General features: G+C 41.4%; 1 protein-coding gene across 5 annotated transcripts in view; it reads right to left on the reverse strand.

Annotated features, from left to right (window-relative positions):
• Nucleotides 1-20,459, reverse strand: part of enpp2 (ectonucleotide pyrophosphatase/phosphodiesterase 2) — a 49,915-nt gene extending 29,456 nt beyond the window's left edge. For 4 of the 5 annotated variants that reach the window (XM_056285822.1, XM_056285819.1, XM_056285818.1 and 1 more), the window contains exons 1-13: nt 19,427-19,525; nt 17,986-18,091; nt 15,227-15,382; nt 13,370-13,495; nt 12,949-13,009; nt 12,580-12,677; nt 12,269-12,348; nt 11,796-11,915; nt 10,169-10,224; nt 7,709-7,774; nt 4,328-4,400; nt 2,403-2,511; nt 1,969-2,094 (exon numbers count right to left, since the gene is read on the reverse strand). In XM_056285822.1, the coding sequence (XP_056141797.1) occupies nt 1,969-2,094; nt 2,403-2,511; nt 4,328-4,400; nt 7,709-7,774; nt 10,169-10,224; nt 11,796-11,915; nt 12,269-12,348; nt 12,580-12,677; nt 12,949-13,009; nt 13,370-13,495; nt 15,227-15,382; nt 17,986-18,091; nt 19,427-19,444 (1,195 nt within the window). In that variant the 5' untranslated portion in view covers nt 19,445-19,525. Of the gene's footprint in view, nt 1-1,968; nt 2,095-2,402; nt 2,512-4,327; nt 4,401-7,708; nt 7,775-10,168; nt 10,225-11,795; nt 11,916-12,268; nt 12,349-12,579; nt 12,678-12,948; nt 13,010-13,369; nt 13,496-15,226; nt 15,383-17,985; nt 18,092-19,426; nt 19,526-20,264 lie in introns of those variants that run through there. The other variant, XM_056285820.1, reaches the window with a different exon arrangement.

Here is a 20,459-nt window from a genome sequence, read left to right on the forward strand (position 1 = left end):
AAAAGGGCTGCATGGAGTTTCTGAAGGAGAGATAAGATGTAGGTCAAAGTAGTTGAGGACTTCAATAGGTCAATATGAATGAAGGGGATTGTTTAAAAGCAAAAACCAAAGCCTTAAGGTAAAAGGACCCCCACACAAAAAGAAATATAACCACCTGAAGTGACATATTATATAGACTCATAATAATTACAATTTAAATTTGAGTCTGGAATTTTGGGGCATCTTGATTAGATTAAACCTCAGTTAAAAATGCAATACAATTCATAGCTTAATCCTGGTTCAACACAATCAACCCTTATTATTTGTTTTGCATTTTTTGGAGTACCTGATGGGTAACCTTCACTGCACCAAGAAAAAAAAAGTATTAGTAAGTGGTCAATCATAAAAAAGCATGCTAAACTGACTTTCAAAAATCTCCCTGATATTACCTAAACATTTTGGCACTGACTGCATCAGATTCCACCTTTCTCATCATCAGCCATTTCTCCGGGTTTGAGTCGTGGTGTTAGCAAGCTAAGTAGGGCACTCCAGACATCCCTCTCCCCAGCAATGCCCTCCAGCTCCTCCTGGGGGATCCTGAGACATTCCCAGGCCAGATTGGACATGTAGTCCCTCCAGCAAGTTCTGGGTCTACCCCGGGGTCTCCTCCCAGTTGGACGTGCCCGGAAAACCTCCAAAGGAAGGCACCCAGGAGGCATCTTAATCAGATGCCCGAACCACCTCAACTGGCTCCTCTCGATGCAAAGGAGCAGTGGCTCTACTCCAGATGTCCAAGCTCCTCACCTTATCTCTAAAGCTGAGCCCAGACACCCTACGGAGGAAACGCATTTCAGCCGCTTGTATCTGCGATCTCACCTTTTCAGTCACTACCCAAAGCTCATGACCATAGGTGAGGGTTGGAACGAGGACTGACTGGTAAATTAAGAGCTTTCCCTCCTGGCTTAGCTCCCTCTTCACCACAACAGTCCGGTACAACGTCCACATTACTGCTGATGCTGCACCAATCCGCCTGTCAATCTCCCGCTCCATCCTACCCTCACTCGTGAAACTAGACCCCGAGATACTTGAACTCCATCACTTGAGGCAACAACTCATCCCAAACCCGGAGGGAGCAATCCACCATTTTCCAGTAGAGAACCATGGCCTCAGACTTGGAGGTGCTGACTCTTATCCCAGCCATTTCACTCTCAGGTGCAAACTGCCCCAGTGCATGCTGGAGGTCACTTTCTGATGAAGCCAACAAAACCACATCATCTGTAAAAAGCAGAGATGCAATTCTGAGGTTCCCAAAATGGACACACTTCTCACCTTGGCTGCGCCTTGAGATCCTGTCCATGAATATCACAAACAGAATCGGAGATAAGGGACAACCTTGGCGGAGTCCGACACCAACCGAAAACGTGTTTGACTTTGTGCCGAGAATGTGGACACAGCTCTTGTTTTGGTTATACAAGGACCAAATGGCTTATAGCAACTGTCCCAGTACCCCATACTCCCACAGTACCCCCCAAAGAGTGCCCCGGGGTACATGGTTGTAAGCCTTCTCTAAGTCTACAAAAAGAAATGTAGACTGGCTGGTCAAACTCCCATGCCTCCCTCTGTGGATTCTGTCCATGCCGTGGAAAAGTGGACCACTCTACCCTTGTGGAAGTGCTTTGTTCCTCCTGGATCCATGGTTCGACAATTGGTCAGAGCCTCCTTTCCAGCACCCTAGAGTAGACTTTCCCAGGGAGGCTGAGCAATGTGATGCCCCAATAATTGGAGCAAACCCTCTGGTCCCCTCCATCTTTCTTAAGTAAATAAAAACACACTTTTAACTTGGCACTAACACTGTCACTGCTGTGGTTAACACACAATGAAGAAAATTTTAACAGTTACTGACACAATGGGGACAACTCTAAGTCTTAATGACTGATTCCCTTAGTCTCTCTCTTCCTCCCTCTCTAATAAAACTAAACCCTGCCTTACATTTAGGATTGTTGGAGTGTCTGGTGCGTATTCTGCCAAGTGACCCGGGGATAAGGATGATGTCATCAACACTGGACATGTAATTGCTGAGGAACTCGGTCCTGTCACAATGGGCCTCCTCCATACCTAAAGACAGACAGAGGGATTAGCGTGTGTGTGTGTGTGTGTGTGTGTGTGTGTGTGCTTTTTTCTCAGTCTGATTGTCTGTGAATATGTGTGTAGGTGTATTTGGTTGTTTACAGGGTTGTTTTTTGGTTGTTGTTTTTTTTAAGTTCATTTGTCATATGCAACAGTATCACACAGTGCAGAAGCTCTGACCTCAGACACTTAACAATCGAATTAATTTTTGATGCAAGAAATGTAAATATGTAAAAAATTATTGTTTCTGTGTTTGTTTTTGTGTGTGCCATGTGTGCTTGCATGTATGCCGGTACCATGGTCTCCCACCATGATGATGTTGACACAGCGGTGCAGTTTCATCTGCTTAAGGCCATTCATCAGTTGGCCAACGATCCTGTCAATCATCTTCAGGGGATTATTCAACTGGAACACATGGAAAGTTAGTCTTAGCGGAGAAGGTGTGCATGTCAGAGAAAAAAAAATTCCCCTAAACATAAATCGGTCAACATGAGAAATAGATTATATTAAACCTTTATTGGTGCAAGTCTCTCCTTTTAAGTCTCATGCTTTTTCTTCTTTCCCCTCTTTTTCTTCCCAATTGTATCTGGCCAATTATCCCACTCCTTCGAGCCGTCCCAGTTGCTGCTCCACCCCCTCTGCTGAGCCGGGGAGGGCTGCAGACTACCACATGCCTCCTCCGATACATATGGAGTTGCCAGCCGCTTCTTTTCACCTGACAGTGGAGTTTCGCCAGGGGGACGTAGCGTGTGGGAGGATCATGCTATTCCCCCCAGCTCCCCCTACCCCCCCAACAGGTGCCCAGACCAACCAGAGGAGGCACTAGTGCAGTGACCAGAACACATACCCACATCCAGTAGGGATGCCCGACCTAGCCGGAGGTAACACAGGGATTCGAACTAGCGATCCCTGTGATGGTAGGCAATGGAATAGACCACTATGCTACCTGGACGTCCATCTCATGCTTTTTCTAAGTAATTTGCAAATATAAATGCAAACCTATATGTTCAGGTGTGAGGCTTTCGGGGATATATTTTAATTATGAGCTACAAGAAGATCATAGTATATATTGGAAAAATGGTATGATCCAACTTCCTTAAACTAAGTTGTGGTAAATCTGACATGATTATCATTGGTCCCAAATCCCCTACCAAAACCACTCACAACTTTTGCCTCACCATCGATGACTCCACTTTGTCTCTCTCTCCACAAATCGGTAACCTCGGAATCTTTTTTGGCAGCAACCACTCCTTTGAACACCACATCAATCAAATCACCAGAACTGCCTTTTGCCACCTAAAAAACATAGCTCATCTCTGACTATCACTCTCCTTCTCTAGTGCCAAAACTTTGAGCCATGTCTTCATCAATTCCAGAATTGACTACTGCAACAGCATTCTCTATGGCTCATCATCCAAAGTCCTAAACAAACTCCAGTACATCCAGAACTCTGCTGCTCACCTTCACACCCTCTCCTGTTTTAGTGACCACATCACCCCTGTTCTCCAGAACCTCCACTGGCTCTCTGTCCCACAACAGATCCAATTCAAAGTCCTTCTCCTCATTCACAAATCCCTTTATAACCAGGCACCCTCCTACCTCACCAACCTGCTCCACTACTATACTCCTTCCTACAGCCTTTGCTCCTCCGATAGCAACCTCTTGTCTCCACCACACAGGACCAAGCACCGGACCTGGAGCAACAGAGCCTTCTCCATAGCTGCTCCTTCCCTCTGGAACTCTCTCACCAAACACATCAGAGACTGCACTGATCTGTCCACATTCAAATCATTCATTTAAAACTCACCTTTCTTTTTAATGAGTGATAAATGTGTATTTTATGTTTTTGGTGTGTCACTTTTATGTTTATTTAATCTTATGTAAAGCATCTTTTTGTACCTTGAAAAGCGCTACACGAATAAAATGTATTTTCATTATTATTAATAATAATATTTCCATCAACCATCTCTCTCACAGAGACAATGAACTGAAGCACTGCATAGAAAAACACAGTATCCATCACAACCAATTGGCTGCTAAACTGCAACACACCAAAATATGAATTATATCAACAAGTGTGTCGGTGGCTGCCCATATCTTATGTGATATGGGTCTGGTTTGTGTACAGTGTCATGTAATTTCCAGGGACTAGAGTCGTGATTACATGCATACATCCCCGTGCACACACACAAACATGAAAGCAGGCACAAACAGTACTCACTTCTATGCTCAAGGGCCCAAGTTTGTGTCCATATGTGTCCGGTTGCTCAGAATGCATGGCGTAAACATAGGGCCTGAAAAGAAACGCAGTAAGCATTGAGATCAGTGGCGTTTTCTCCCAGAGTTGTCATTTTAATAAAAACAAATTAACAGTTTCAGTAATTCATCTGTGCGGCACAGTTCTTCTGTGCTGTTCTCATTGAGTATTTTACAATAAATGAAACAGCGCCCCTCTAAATGTTAACCTTTGTTGAATGTCAGTCAAAGTTTGTGGTGAAACACTGTATTGCACTCCAACTGTAGACGGGTCCGCGGGGAGGCCAGGCTGGAGTTGGCTTCCCTTGGTGAAAAAAACTTGAAGGATTAACCAAATCAGCTGAGGCTATGTCATGCCACTGCCAAACTGCGATTAGTCAGGATGGACTGGACCTACGCCAAGGGAAGCCAGCCACCCTTTGGCTTCACACCAATCACAACACGTTATCAATGTCATTGAAATGAAAAGTGAGCGTTAACTGTTAGCTAATTTTTGTGTAGCTATCACTGTTAGCAAGTAGTGGCATGCAGTTATGGGAGGCGGCGATTTGGAGTTTTTAGTAAAAAAAACAAAAACAACTTTACCAAACTACCACTGCAGTAGCAACTTAAAATTCAGCCTGATGGCAGGCCAATGCCAAAACTAGAGCTGTGTACAGAGAGGAAAAATAGGAGGGATTCGGACATTCAATGAAGAAAATTATGTCCGTATGGAGTGGCTAGCTGGTAGCGGTAAACTTCAGCGGCTGTTTTGTTGTCCGTCACGAGAATGACCTTCCTCTTCAAATAGGGTGAGTTTAATGCACACTCCCTTCTCTCTGTGTGGCTTTACTGCTGACAGAACTACCCATGTGGGCAATTTTTGATGTGGTTACATTGCATGTGTTAGTCAGTCCACTGAAGTACTTGTTTTATTGTAGGTGGTTACACACAGAAAATAAGCACCACAGACAGCACCCATAGGGCCAGGTTACCTCTTTGGTTGAGATGGCGATTGTTTATAGCCTCTGCAGGTCTAGTACTTGGTTGTTAGTCTTATAGGTCATGTTGTATAATGAACATCTGGCCTGGTTTTAAACGATAAGCATGCAAAATATTTGTGTATTTCAAGCACATACAACAGGGTTTTTAAGTCATGTGTTTCATATATTTATCCTACTGATACTTTATGATGTGACGTAAAACTTTAAAACATCATCTGATTGAGTTTGTAAATGAATGCTTCTTATATTCAAGATCGAATCTGTATTGTGCATCTGAGTAACTGGACAATATTGTATAGCCTACATTTTGCACAGCAAGAAGGTAGATAATTAGTGTGTGCAAGTCCTGCATCTGTATGATACAATTTTGTGTAAAACGATACTGGGCACTCTAAAAGCTCATCAGGTTATATTACATTGGCCGTTAAAGCGGCAATGTAATGCAAGGCAAGCAAAGTTTATTTGTATAGCACCTTATCATTGCAGAGGTCATTCAAAGTGCTCTACAGGCAAAAGATGAGGGAAAAAAAGAGTAAAATAAGATAAATAAAAATCCAGAATTTTTTTTATAAAAGTACAGACAAGTTTAAAACCGAGTTAGTAAAATAAATAAAAGTGCCATAAAAACAGATTAAGTAACAGTAACAACAATCGGAGCAGAATATATAAAAATAGCAAAATATACAAAACACACACACACACACACACACACCAAGAACTTAGCCGTAGGCTGTTTTGAAAAGGTTTTTGCACTCTTGTCAATTAAGACACCCCCCCCCAAAAAAAAAAGAAAAAGAAAAAAGGACATAGATTAGAGGTCTTGTCTCACTTGGCTTCCTCTAAAAATTTCCCCACACCGCACCACTGATTGAGATGTGTGCATTTTTAGCACAAGTAATCTAGTAGTAACAGCAAAATTAATGATGACTACGGTAATGTTGAGGTAGTAATACCAGTTGTAGTTGTAAAGGTGGCAGTGGTAGTAGCAGACAGGAGTAGGTAGTCCTAATAGTTGTGAAGGAAGTAGTACACTCAGGAAGAGATGAAGGATCTGAGGGAGAGGAAGCTGAATAGGTTTAGCTATAGGTTTAGATAACAGTCTCAGTATCAGGTAGTAGTGCTGTCATTCAGGTAGTACTGGTACGAGAGCAAAGATGAAAAAGACTAGAGGAAGTAATAGTTTGAGCTGGTGAGAGGGTAGTAGTTGTAGTAGTAGTCATAGTAACAGTGGTGGCTGTGTGATAGCAGCAGCAACCATGGCCTAGTAGCAGTAATAGTAAGAGTACAAGTAGAAAAAAAAGTAGTACTGGTAGTATAAAAGTAATAACAGTTACAGTGGTAATAGAACTCATACTAATGGCATAGCAATAATATATCAGTCATCAGAAGCAGTAGTATTTGTAGTTGTAGTAATAGTAGTAGTAATTGTTGCAAACATCAAGAACAGAGAACTCAAACATAAACAGAAAACACACACACACACACACACACACACACAACACATCTGATCTGTATCAGAGAGGACTGGCAGAGAAGTCGTGTGCGAATACAAGTCAACCACAACCACAGTGTGTACAGTTTCAGTGGATCTTGGCAGAACATAAACTGCTGTTGATCGATCGTTATCAAAGAGGTAAAACATGATCACAAGTTGGAAGCGAGAGCTGAATTTGAATTTTAAACATCTGACTGACTGTTAGCAGTAAGTGACCAAGAATCTACGTTGCATGTTAGCAAGTGAGGAAATAAATGAGTGCGCGGGTGACTTCGTGAGCATGTGAATGAGTGAGCAAATGACTGAGAGGGTGAATGAGTCTTGTAAGTTTAAATATGGCAATCATTTGGTTGATGACTAAAACTCAGGCGTGGCTTCAATTAACAGTCATTCATTTAATCCAAAAGGTTACTTTTCTTCAAGTTTCAAATGGTGATAAACTTCTGTCATGACTTGGTTGTCATATCCAACCAAATAAAGTCCAACAATGAAAACACTGTCATGCACAAATGAATAGAAGTTGATGCATTCTGCAACGATTCAGTTAAAAGTGATATAACCTAAGCTTATTGAAATAGAATAAGAAATTATGTTTACGTCCAGCCATTGTAAATTTGCTAAAATGAGATTATTTCACATAGAAGTACTATGGTGACAAACGTAAACGCACATAAAAATGAGCAACATTTTATTTTATTTTGTCTTAAATTATGATCTCATGTTGGTCTATCCGGCTATTTAACTGAACTTGGTCATGCTTGCCATCATGAAAACATCATAACATGGCTGGAGGTGCAAATAAAGAAAAAATTGAATACCAAAGGGAAGAAAAGAAACTAAGAGAGACAAAGAAAAAAAAGCAATTCACCTCTCTCCTTCGGGGAGGTGGAGCCACTGCAGCATGGTAAGTATCCTCCTCTCCAAAGGGATGGCACTGGATCCAGCACACACACACACACACACACGCACGCACGCGCGCGCACACACACACACACACAAATATATATATATGCTAGAGGACAATGAGGTTTAATACATGAAAAGCAACAGATATACACAATGAAATAAACAGTTCATGGCAGTGTTACTGTGATAGACCTTGATTTTGAGTTTGGCCTTTTAAGCATCTCGTGCAATCTTGCCCTAATGAACCATGCAAGACTACCGGAAAATGCTGAACTTTTCTTTAACCCCCCCCCCCCCCAAAGGAACTCAGAAATCCAAAAATTGTAGGATACAAAACGTTTAATGTTGTCCCACTGTTTAAAAAAAAAGAAGCCTATCCGCATACTGCCCGCATACAGAAGAGGCCACCAACCAAGCTGCCATCACACATTACACAGCTGTCAACCATCAAGCCCAGGACCAAGCCCCCCAACTGGGGCTCCATGTGTGGGGCAGCAGGGGGTCGGTTCGCTGAACAGGGAGTATGGTTACACTACCTCAACAGTTGACAGGGGGCCTCTCTCTCTCACCTCTCCACTCTCTATTTCTCCCCATCTGCTTTCTTCCTCTCCCTACCTCTGCCTTTCAACCTGGCCATAATTTCACCTCAGTGTATCCTCCTATCGCTTTCTTTCTCACACTTTCTCTCCACCTCTTGTTTCACCCACCCCCACCTGACCCCCCACTGCCACCGACCCTTCAGAAAGAAAAAAAAAGGATGTGGTAAGGGGGACCTCCCAGCAAGCTAAACCCAGTCAGTCCGTTGGTTGCAATCCTGGTCCTCATTAACTTTCCAATCCTCTCTGTGGTACTATTACCCTTAAACCATATACTGTACTGTATAAAACTCACATGCAGATACTTGGTAATGCCTGCCACATATGCACTTGCAGATATTTGGACACATCAAGTTTAAATGCGTGTAGCACCACATATGCACAAATACATCCCACAGGCATTTGTGTTTACACACAGGAAAAGGTTCACACTCACACATGCAAACACACTTATTCTTTGTTTCTTTTCTCATCTGCATAATTTTTCTCTTTTTTGCCTCCTCTTTCTTGCACCTCTATTGGTGCCAAGGACAGTTAAATCACCTAAGATTTGGTAAGCCCCCATGGTTTGAAAGAGTGGCACGTCTGCGACCTCTGTTCACAGAGAAACCCTGCATAATGTAAACAGGCCCATTTGCCCAAATTGCTGTAAAAACAGCCAAGCGCCATCCCTCTCCTGAGATCTGTTTCCCTCTCCATCAAAGCCTTCTCTGTACCGATAAATGTGGGATCCGTTGTGTCCTAAAAGCAAAAGGTTTAGTGCTGCAGCAGCCCATGCTGGCCTTAAGAGCACAGGAGAAACAGGAATGGACATGTTCTCTTGACTTGGAGAATCTGCCATGGGAAACAAGCTACAGTCCCTTAATCATTCGCTATTACAAAAATCCTGCAGAACTCTTTTTGCTTTGTTTTAGATCAAAAGTTGTGGAATCAATTTAATCGAGGAACTTTAAAAGCATGTAATAATAATAATAATAATAATAATAATTATTATTATTATTATTATTATTAATGCAACCAAGACGGATCAGTGAAATGTAAACAATGCTATTTGGGTGTGCATTTGTCATCATCTGCTGATACAAAAAAAAAAAAAAGCTGCCTACTCATCGACATGTCCATCCCAACTGAAAGGAGCACCTCAGTAAAAGTAACTGAAAAACTGTTGAAATATAAAGACCTTGAAATAGAGATTGAACGAATGTGGGGAATGAAAACCACAACAATACCAGTAGTGATAGGAGCCCTGGGACTTGTAAAAAAAGGGATGGAGAAATACACCCAATGGACCCCGGGTAACATCAGAATACAAGAACTACAGAAGACTGCACTATTTGGAACATCTCTTATCCTAAGAAAGGTGATTATTTTGAGGAAGTTAAGCTTCCCCTTGCCTCCTAATAGCACCACCTATGGCTACTAGCCAGCCCTGTGCTCTGATCTCCCTGTTGGGAGGGGAGCATTACGTTTAAAGCGAACTTCCATTTGAAGATCAGTAAATTCTTACAATGTCATCGCAAGAAAAAAAAACCCATCTTTCTAAATGACTGCTGGGATAGGCTCCAGCAACCTCACAACCCTGAGAGCAGGATAAGCGGTTTGGATAATGGATGGATGGATCTTTCTAAATGAATGAAAATTGGGTTTTTGCAGATGCATGTTCATGCTGAAAATTGAAAGGTTGTACTGAAAGTGAAAGGCAGAAAGAAGTTATTTGGGAGAATATTATTCTTCCAAAAGCCTTGATATTCCTGATATGTAAGACCTTTTAGGCAGTGCTTGTGTTTGCGTGCGTATGCATGAATGTGTGTTTGAAACAGACTTACATGGGCCAAAAGAAGGAGGCAGCCTTAACTCCCTGATTCACTGCTGTGATCCAGATCTAAATGAGAGAGAGACATGACACGCCTGCACAGTCACATCATTTTATCAGCCCAACATTGTTTAGTATAAGACTGTTACAATTTTTCTGGGATATGAACAAATAAGAGAAGCATGACCTTGGGAATCTCAAAGCATTTCTCCATCATCATGGCAACTTTGTAGAATAGCAAGCAGACCTTATCAATTGTGGTTATAAAACAATGCAAAAGGATTTTGGTTTGTAAGGACTATCTATTAAGAGAGACTTCTGCATTTGAAATTAGCAAGTCCACATTACTTTCCAAAGCTAGTCGATTATTTTTATTCCATTAAATAATGCTGGCTAGCCTCACACAGCCAGCCTAAATCTCACCAGTTTAGTTTTTTTGATACGAGATATTAATCTGGAATATTAGCCCCAGGTTGGGGGCTTGGTGTATTGAGAATCATTTGTGTCCAGTAGCTGAAAGTCAAACCAATCAGCAAGAAAGGTTTAGAATCTAAACCTAGACAGTACCTGTGGTACTGTTGACTGGTTGTTATCAGCTAAACTTCAGATGATAATAACCAGTGAACAGTACCATATTCGAAAACCAAGAACAATGGCTGTGCTCCTCACTGTGGCCTATTTTACTCTGGAAAATCACTTCTAATTATTTCTAATCCAAAACCAGTGAGTATTTCTAATCCAAAACCACTGAGCAGTGTCATATTTAGAAAACAACAATGGTGACACTGCTCACCGGTCATCATCATCTAAACCCTCCCCATAGTTTGCTGATTGGTCTGACTTTCAGCTGCCGAACACAGTTGATTCTCAATGGATCCTCGCCAGACTATTAGAGTGAAAAAACTGAGCTGGCAAGATTTTGGCTGGCTGTGCAAGGCTAAATGTTGGCAACCAACAAATACAAATCCAGAAAGTAAAGTTCTGGCTGATTTTGTTTTAACGACAACATTTGGTTTTGGCCATAAAAAACACAATCAATGGATGGTTAGATTGCCAAACCACCTAATTTCAAGAACTTTAATGTTGCCAGACCAAGATTAAACCCTAAAAACTAATTTATCCCAGATTAACATCTGACCTTCTTCAGTGTATAATGAAGCCTGTAAAAGTCGGTTTGTTGAATCGGTACCAAGCAAACCACTCCACTATAGTTGGCTGCAAGATTAAAGTGAGCAGCATTTTTGTTGGCCTCACAGCTCTGAGCTGACAATCGATTTTATGTGATATATGGGGTCAAGTCCAGCTACAATGCACAATAGGAGCAAAAAGATCCAGAGTCCTTGGCAGTCTATCAGACTGGCTATCAGACTTGTGATGAGACACAGATGACAGAGAAACAGACAGAAGAAAAAGAAAAACAGAAGGAGAGACACAGGTTGTCAATAGAAAGAAAAGAAAAGAAAAGAAAAGAAAAGAAAAGAAAAGAAAAGAAAAGAAAAGAAAAGAAAAGAAAAGAAAAGAAAAGAAATGAATAATAATAATAATCTTTATTTCGGACACACAGCTGGTCCATAGCATAAAAGCAACAATACAATACAATAAAAGAAAAGAAAAGAAAAGAAAAGAAAAGACAGTCTTACAGGCTGTCCTCCCCACCAGCGGTGGTTGAGTTTTTCTCTTCCTCTCAGAGTGAAGGTGGCATCAAAAATAGTGTCATACATGGAATTACCAACAATGCCATGAGACTCCGGGTACAGGCCCTGAGAAACATTCAAAATGAGATTATCATTCAAGCCAGGCTCAGTCCAACAATATTTGTCAAAAGTAATTTTACTTGTTATTACCACTGGTTAATATAATAACTGTGATATAATTAATGATGTTGTTTTTGTAAAGTGCAAGACAAAAAGGCTCCTAGTTATTGTCGATAAATGTATAATGTGCTCAGAAGATTGATCAGACGGTGTTATTGCCCATGTTCATTACTCAACGTGAAAATGTTTGAACAGAATTTGTTTTTGTAACAGTGGATCAAGGATATTAGCATTAAAGTTTGACCTTAATTTTTCTAACAAATGACAGATCGTATATAATGCAAGATAGTGTCCCATACCGTAGCAAGAGTGTAGAGGTTGGGGAAGGTTTTGGTAGGATAAACTGGTCTCATGTACGGGGAATGGGTACCACATGTTCCTAATGGGTAAGACCAGCAAAAACACCTGGATAAGTATAAATGATTGTACTGATGATACAAAAACAGTTCATATCCATAACAGCACACATTCTTAATATACAATGTAACACTGCCATGTTTTCTTCATCCTTACTTGAGCGTGACAACTACATTTAACTTTCAAAACTGTTAAAGCTAATCCATCCCTCCTTCCTTTGCTCAACACAATTAGAGTCTCATCCAGGCCTTACTGAGTTTCTCAATGTTGGGGATAACTGTGGTGCCCCTCTTCATGTAAGAAGCTCTGAATCCATCCACTGATAGCATGATAAGGGGTGGACGCACAAACCTGCAGCATTACAAAACACACAGGGAACAGAAAAAACCAGAGTGAAAGACACAGAGACAAATTATCCTTTAACAGATATACTTGATATATTTTCACGCATCTAATAACAGGTCAGGAAAGGAACATAAAAGTTGTTGAAGGAAAGAGCACATCTACAAGCTGTTTAGGCTTACAATGTCAAAAATAGACAAAAATAATTCTTAAAACATTATTTATGGTCACAAAAAATTGCTGTAACAAAGAGTATAGGAATAAACATTTGGCTGCATACCCAGCAGGGCATTCAGGGGTCTTTATCTCCTCACATTCATCTTGCAGCCAGGGAGTGTCTCCTGAAAGAACAAGACGATCAGAAAGAGAGTATGAGGAATCCTTCATAATTGGCCACACATCTTTAATCATCAAGGGTCAGTATGACACAGTTTGAACAAGTGTGGTACAACCCCTATATGGATTTTTTTTGTGAGTGTGTGTGTGTGTGTGGGGGGTAGCATTATATTCACCCTGCTTCCCGCTTTAAGTTCCTGAAGACTTGCTACAGCAGTTTAACATCGTAAACTGTTTCTCCAATATAATTTAAGGAAGAATTCTCTACTTGAATCAATACTGGATCCCAGTGGAGTCTCTAAAATGTCTAATCTAAGGCCGAAGGCTTTAAATGCATTAGAATGTGAGATATAAAACTTACAAACCTTTACACAGAGTCTTATAGTTGGTACAGCAGTCTCCTCTGGTCAGACAGTCCTCAGAGCAATGGCAAGCGTGCTGTTCATTCCGAGTCTCCCCACAGCGATCCTTAGTGCACTCATACCCACCCTCTGAATACAGCAAGTACAAATAAGGAACAACTAATCACTTAGATCATGACTGAACCTTGTCTCAAGGAATTTAAGAATGAGAAAAAATAACTTTGGGGAGAAAATGGGAAAAAATCCCCCCCCCCAAAAAAAGAATGAGAATGAGAAAAAATATGTACAGTAAGGCAAACCAAATAACCGACAACTTGAAAAAACACAAAATACCTGGTATCGTCAAACAAGCAGATACACCATATGGACAAGCTGATGGACATTTCCAAAATCACAGTACCTTGATTTTGAGTATTTTATGTTTTTGAACAAAAATGTTTATAAACGGTGGCATCCAGGAAGCATAGTGGTCTAGTCCGTTGCCTACCAACACAGGGATCTCCGGTTCGAATCCCCGTGTTACCTCCAGCTTGTTTGGGCATCCCTACAGACACAATTGGCCGTGTCTGCAGGCGGGAAGCCGGATATGGATATGTGTCCTGGTCGTTGCACTAGCGCCTCCTCTAGTTGGTCAGGGCTTCTGTTCAGGGAGGGAGGGGGACTGAGGGGAATAGCGTGATCCTCCCACACACTACATCCCTCTGGCGAAACTCCTCACTGTCAGGTGAAAACAAACGGTTAGCGACTCCACATGTATCGGAGGAGGCATGTGGTAGTCTGCAGCCCTCCCTGGATTGGCAGAGGGGGTGGAGCAGTGACCGGGATGGCTCAGAATAATAGGGTAATTGGCCGGGTACAATTGGGGAGAAAAAAAGGGGGGGAATCCCCCCCCCAAATTTTTTTTTAACAGACAACATGGCTTTTAACATTTGCCTCAGCACACTGGATCAGAACTGGTGAGACTAAGAGGTTTACTGCAGAAATAATAATTCTTCTCCAGTGCCAAGGTAAAGACCACAGCACAGCTCTAAACAGGTCTATGGCCTTGTTGTTTTCAAACAGTAGGATGTCAAGGTGGAAGCAAAACAAACACCACCTATTTCATGGACAGAACGTGGCATCTGAAGTTTTTTTGCAAGTCTCCGAAACCTAAATTCCAAAGTCTATGCCCACTTTCCACAGTGAGTGACGAGGTGTGCTTAAGTGTGAAAAAGGGCAGAATTTCAAGTGGTCTGCAAATTCTCTCTGTTCAAACCTCACTTCCACCTCTGTGTTGACTGTTCTCCACTCATTGTGAACAACTTTTGGGAAAAAATCTCTTCAGTGTGTCCGCCTTTATCCACATTGGTTTGACTCTTCATGTCATGATTACAAAGACTTCCTGTTTATAACACATCATCACGTCAATCCCACCAATATGATGGATAGCCGCTCGCCCCAACTACGAGTTTAGCTGTTTGCTGATGAGTCGTACAAACTCGTGTGAAGCATAAAGAATGCTTAAAGAGGAGAGAAGAGAAGAGAAGAGGAGAAGAGAAGCGATCTGAAAAGGAAGAAAGAAAGATGGGGAAAAGGGTCACAAAGAGAGGATGACACATGGAGAGATAAAATACAGACAAGCCAGGGAGAGACAGAATGGAGAAAAGACAAGTTCAGCAAACCTTCCCTCACTAAATAAATGTTTCAACATTTAGGTAGTAAATGGTAACATGTAGAATTTAAAGGAAAAGGAGACAGAAAGAGAAGAGGGAGAAAAATAAGAAAACGAGGAGGAACATCCATGGACAGCGCAAATGAAAGCTGCGGTAAAGAATCAACGATGAAGAATGTAAATGCAAAATGTAAGAATCAAAACGGTACCCGTCCTGAGGCAGAGCTGTTCAAAGTCGGGGCAGCAGCTGTTGTAGGTCTTACACAGGTTGTCACAGCGACAGTTTGGTGGCTGTGCCTCATCCAACTCAAAACACCTGTTCCTACAAGAGCCAAAGGTAGGCCCACTGGAAGGCATGGAGCGAGCTGGAGAGGAGGGAGAGAGCAGCTGAGTCAGTGTGAACATTTTCAATTACGTGTCATAATTTGAAGTTTGTGTCTTTTTATTGAGTTTAGCTTATCAATTAATGTTTAAGTGCTGGGGAGCACTTCATGTTAGACTGCTTTGGGCTGGTATGGTGGTCAGAGTTTTCAACTTCCAATTAGACTGAACATTCCCTGGCTTAAGACTGACAGGTTCATTTTGACTGCCGACAGCAGGCCTCTCAAAAAGTAGACGGGATTTAAACTCACATTAAACTGTCAAATGAATTCTAAATCTTCTATGCCTTGCACGCTCTAAGGTAAAAATAAGTGCAGGTTTGGACTAGCTGCTTGTAAAGATAAAAAAAAGAAGAAAAGTTCATTGCTGTGTAAACAGACCTTTAATCACAAAAGCAATGCCAAATATTGAATCCCGCTTATTTGGCAGTACAGGCTTGCTGTCAAAATAGAGAATACTGTAGTGATTTGATGGCATTGATTGCTGTAAGGTTTGAAAGAGGATCTCAGTTGCATTTCATTTATCTTTTCCCGAGTCTTCAAAAAAAAAAAAAAAAAAAAACCCCAAAAAACTGAGCTCCCATATGTTGCTGAAAAAGATATTTGAAATAAAAAGAGAGAAAACTCGGGAAATATCTTTAAAAAATGTGAATACTTGGAAATGAGACAACTATGCACAGCACTGAGAGCAGTTCCAGTGCCGTGTCTGCCCACTCAGTACTGCCCTCACTGCTAAAACCAGAAGGCTCATTACTGCCATTTAGTCTGAAAGCACAATGAAAAATAACATGTTAACCCCAGAAATAGCTCTCCAACTCTGTTTAGGGTAGCCAAAGGGAGGAGAGACATGTTGTTCTTTTTGAAATGTGGCTCCTTGGAGACAAAAAGAAAGTGAACTGTCATCTTTTTCAGCACAGGGTACAGAATGAACAGACTGTCTCTGTTTACTTGTTAAAAACGTAATGGTTCTCTTTTACAGCAAGAACCAAAATAACAGGTCTGAAACCTAGTCCGGCTCCCAACTGCACAGAGAGGACTTGAAATGTTATTCTCAAAACAACTTTTTCTTGTACACTCGCGCATGAAAAAAATGACAACTATTGCCAAAGGGACAGAGAGCGAGAGAGCAAAAGAGAGAGAGAGAGAGTGTGTGTGTGTGTGTGTGTGTGTGTGTGCGCGCAAAGTTTCCAAATTATTCAAATTGCTCAACCAATTGGCACATTAGCATATCTGTACTCAGCACTCTTCTATTGCCGCTATGTCCTTTGTTGTCAGCCTCACTCCTATGCCTGACACCACAGTACCTCTGATAACTTGCCTGCATCTCTCACAAAAAAAAACAAGCTCAATACATGAGGAAGGTGGGTTGTCAACACAACTTAAACCGCAACTCCATGGCTCTCACTTAGGGCTGTGGCATCTGTCTCTCCTTTACGCCACTTAAGAAAGCAAGGGGGTACAAGACAGCAACCCAAGTACAAAAGATCTCAGTTGTCGGTCACAGTCCTTGGCACAATGTTAAATCCTACTGTGAAGAAAAAGTGTCAGTTTCTTTGTACCAGCAGAGTCAGTAAATCTGGGGCAGAAAATGGGCTCCAATGCTCTCTTAATATTGACTCAAGGTAGAACTGGGCAAACACATCCCCTCTTTCCCCAGAAAACACACAAGAGCTGTCCAATCATCACCACGCAGGGTCACAGTGATTCGTTGTTTTTTGCCCCCCTCCCCAATACTCTCTGCTGGCTCATTCTGTGTGTGCTGGGATACATTTCAGATAAAATAATCCTTCAAATAAACTAAACGTTAGCTGGAGAAATTCCTGAAGAACTACAGTTGCTGGTAGAGAAAATTAGTTCTCATCTAATTGCATGCAATTCATGTTTAGAAGAGCAGTCACTGACACATGCCCAAGGCTGGATGTGTGTCACTCCAGGTGATGTCAGGGTGATTGATTACCCTTGGACCTCATGCTGTTTCATGACCAAGTCTAATGAAAAAAAAAAATCAAAGGTTGTTTTCTATGTCTGGCTTGCTCAAGGAGTGTGGCTTTTGCCATGCCCTTCATACGCCTGGCCAAGGTACATTAACATGTATCCAAGATACACTGTGCATTGCCTGTACTGACCATTTTGGAAACTTAATAAAAGCACAAATATGTTTTTCTGTGTTTCTGTACTGTGAAAATGTGTAATGGTAATACACATGGAACAAAGTTATGAAATTTTCCACGTAAACTTGAGGAATGCACGCAGTGTAGTGTAATCTTTGTGTGTGTGTTAGTAACAATTTATCACTTTCACTGGCCATATGTATGAGGTTAGAACATAGAATAGCACCTTCATATCCATAAACTAGATGGCATTACCTTCGGTAGTTACATTGCACATATGAGTACTCAATAAGGAAGTTTCCCTTAAAAACAGAATTAAGCAACTTTAGTGTAGAAGGACAAATTTACACTAGACTATTCATGAAACGTGGCTCTCAGTAGCTGTGATGTAGGCTTTTTACTGAAAATGGCACACGGCTATTGATTGTTATTTAAGCAGTAAGAACATAAACCTGAGTAATCCAACAGCATACTTACACTCCATCCTTGCTGAAGCCCCTTCATCCCCTGAACGTTTGTGCCGGTCATAAACATGTCCCATGCACACATCTGTGCCACATAGGATGGACAGGACACACACAACCTAAAATTACAGCATACCTGACATTAAAATGTTTTATCAGTGATATTAATATTGATCAGATCAAAAGGTCATATAGTCTGTTTGCAATTCAGTATGAGACAGTTAACCTTCTTAGCAGCAAAATCAATCAATTGCATGACAAAAACAACCAAGGACAAATATTTTTAAACAATAAACATTTCACTGCAGTATTTTAAACTGATTTACAATTCATATATTCCTTATTGTAGTCAGTATTTCCATTTCTTTTCAGTGCAGTCACACCAAGAGCTCTAGTCTCGTCTTTGAGTCCCTAATCCCAGACCCACACATAGGAACAACATAAATGGTCTGGACACCAATTTGGGCTCCAATTTGAGAAGAAAAAAAATCATTGAAGATTGAAAAGCATCTCACACTGTGGCAAGACTTTGGAATTTCTTCCTCTAGTTTAAAAACTCAACAGGCTTACCATCCATTCTCACCTCTGAATGGCATTTTAATGTACTCATACCAACCAACATAAAAATGAAATATTCACCTGTCATTTTGGTTAAATATTTGAACTATTCTGATACTCTTTAATATCTAAAAGAAGTGTTCTACATTATCTGCTGATTCTATAAGGGCAACGTGCATACATGTAGAACTGGATTTCCATTTCTTCCTGTAAAGCTGCTTAAGGACAGGAGAGGACTGACAGTCCAAGCGATTCCATCACTTCTGCCACCCGCAATACTGCTAATGTCCTTCAGGTCTCTCAAAAACCAAACACCCTGTGACACTGTTCAAGGAATATTGCAGAGGAGTAGGAATTTATAATAACCTTTGAAAAAGTGCCAAAAGCGTATTTAACCAAAGAAATATGCTTAACATTGCTCGTCAATATGCATTTCCAAATTTTGAAAATACGGTTTCCAAAGTTCTAGCGACACGAATTCCCCTCTTTTCCCGTTGTGATGTAGATACTTTCTATTAAATAATGACACTTTTGGACAAACAGACAGTCAAGAGTGACCACCTTAGTGAATAGCCAGGACGGACGCGATGCTGAGATGAAAGCGAATGGGGACCACCCGCGGCTGAAAAACAATCGCCTTCTCACACTTTTACACATCGCTTACCACTTGAAAACGGTCAGCAAATCTACACGTGTTTTGCAAATAACCACTGACAGGATAAACTGGAAGAATATGGCGGAAACAACAGATCTACGGACATCCGTGTCTGTCTCAAGTAGTAGGCTCAAATAATGCTTTTGAATAAACGAGAAAGCGCGACATTGCGCAGCTTATTACACACGACGCCCCATATTGTGAAACCCCAAACTGTTGAGTAAATACCCCCTTACCGTACCAGTTTGTCCAGCAACATGTTCTCTGTTGGGATGGGTGGCGGTAATTCTCGTGGTGCAGGACGGAGAATGAGTGATGCTGATAACCGAGGGACCACCAGGGAAAGAGGGGTAGAGAAGGGGGGGGGGGGCTGGAAGGAGCGGACTGTATTCCAATTGGTTTTGGTGGTGAGAGGAGGGATTTTTCGTTGGCGAGTATTAGATCGATATAACATTGGGACAGAGAAGCGGAGGCAGAAATAAAGGAAGTGTGTAAAGTCAGGTTACAGGAGGTAATACGGCAGGAAATAGTCCTGATGCAGGTAATACCGAGCTTACCAGCCCCGTTTGCACAAACCACTCCGTTGATGCCAGCCCCGTAAAAGACGCTTTGCGGCACTACTATACACTTGGTTCGGGCAAGGTTTCCCGACCGACACTGATAAGCTTTCTGACATCCTTTAAAACGTTTCCGTTACCCAACTGACACATGTTTTTTGAAATGTGTGCAATAACATAAAACTATCACTTTATTGTGGCTTGTCTAAGTCAACTTTCAAATGCGTCTGTCAATATGGACGCTTCCGTTCTTCTACTCCTTTCTACCTTGCGCCGGGAAAACACTGAACTCAATACTTGTTCGTTGTCACTATGGACACAATATTGGACGAAATAAAGGTGTTTCGATAGAAATGAACAAAGGGATATAATAAAACGTTTCTACGGGAACGAACGTGTTAGGCGTTATTCCTACAGGTTTCAGAAAACGAGGCATTTGAAAGTAGAATTGGACAAGCCACATTTTATTACATTTTGTATTTTATTGGTTTGCGATAGTCTCAAACAGGGCTACCATCTTACCTTACAAATAATGGCCCGTTATGACTTTCTTCACCGCCAAATTTCTAACAAACTTTACGAACTTTTTTTTTCCCAACTGGAGTTTGACGAAGAGCGTTGATAGGTCAATATGCCTGCCAATCAAAGGTGTTAGCCATTGACTAGATAACGGATGACACGGAAGACCCTCCGAAGAAATTGGAAGCGCTCCTCTAA

Source organism: Lampris incognitus, chromosome 9 (assembly GCF_029633865.1).
Source record: "Lampris incognitus isolate fLamInc1 chromosome 9, fLamInc1.hap2, whole genome shotgun sequence".
Taxonomy (NCBI): Eukaryota; Metazoa; Chordata; class Actinopteri; order Lampriformes; family Lampridae; genus Lampris; species Lampris incognitus.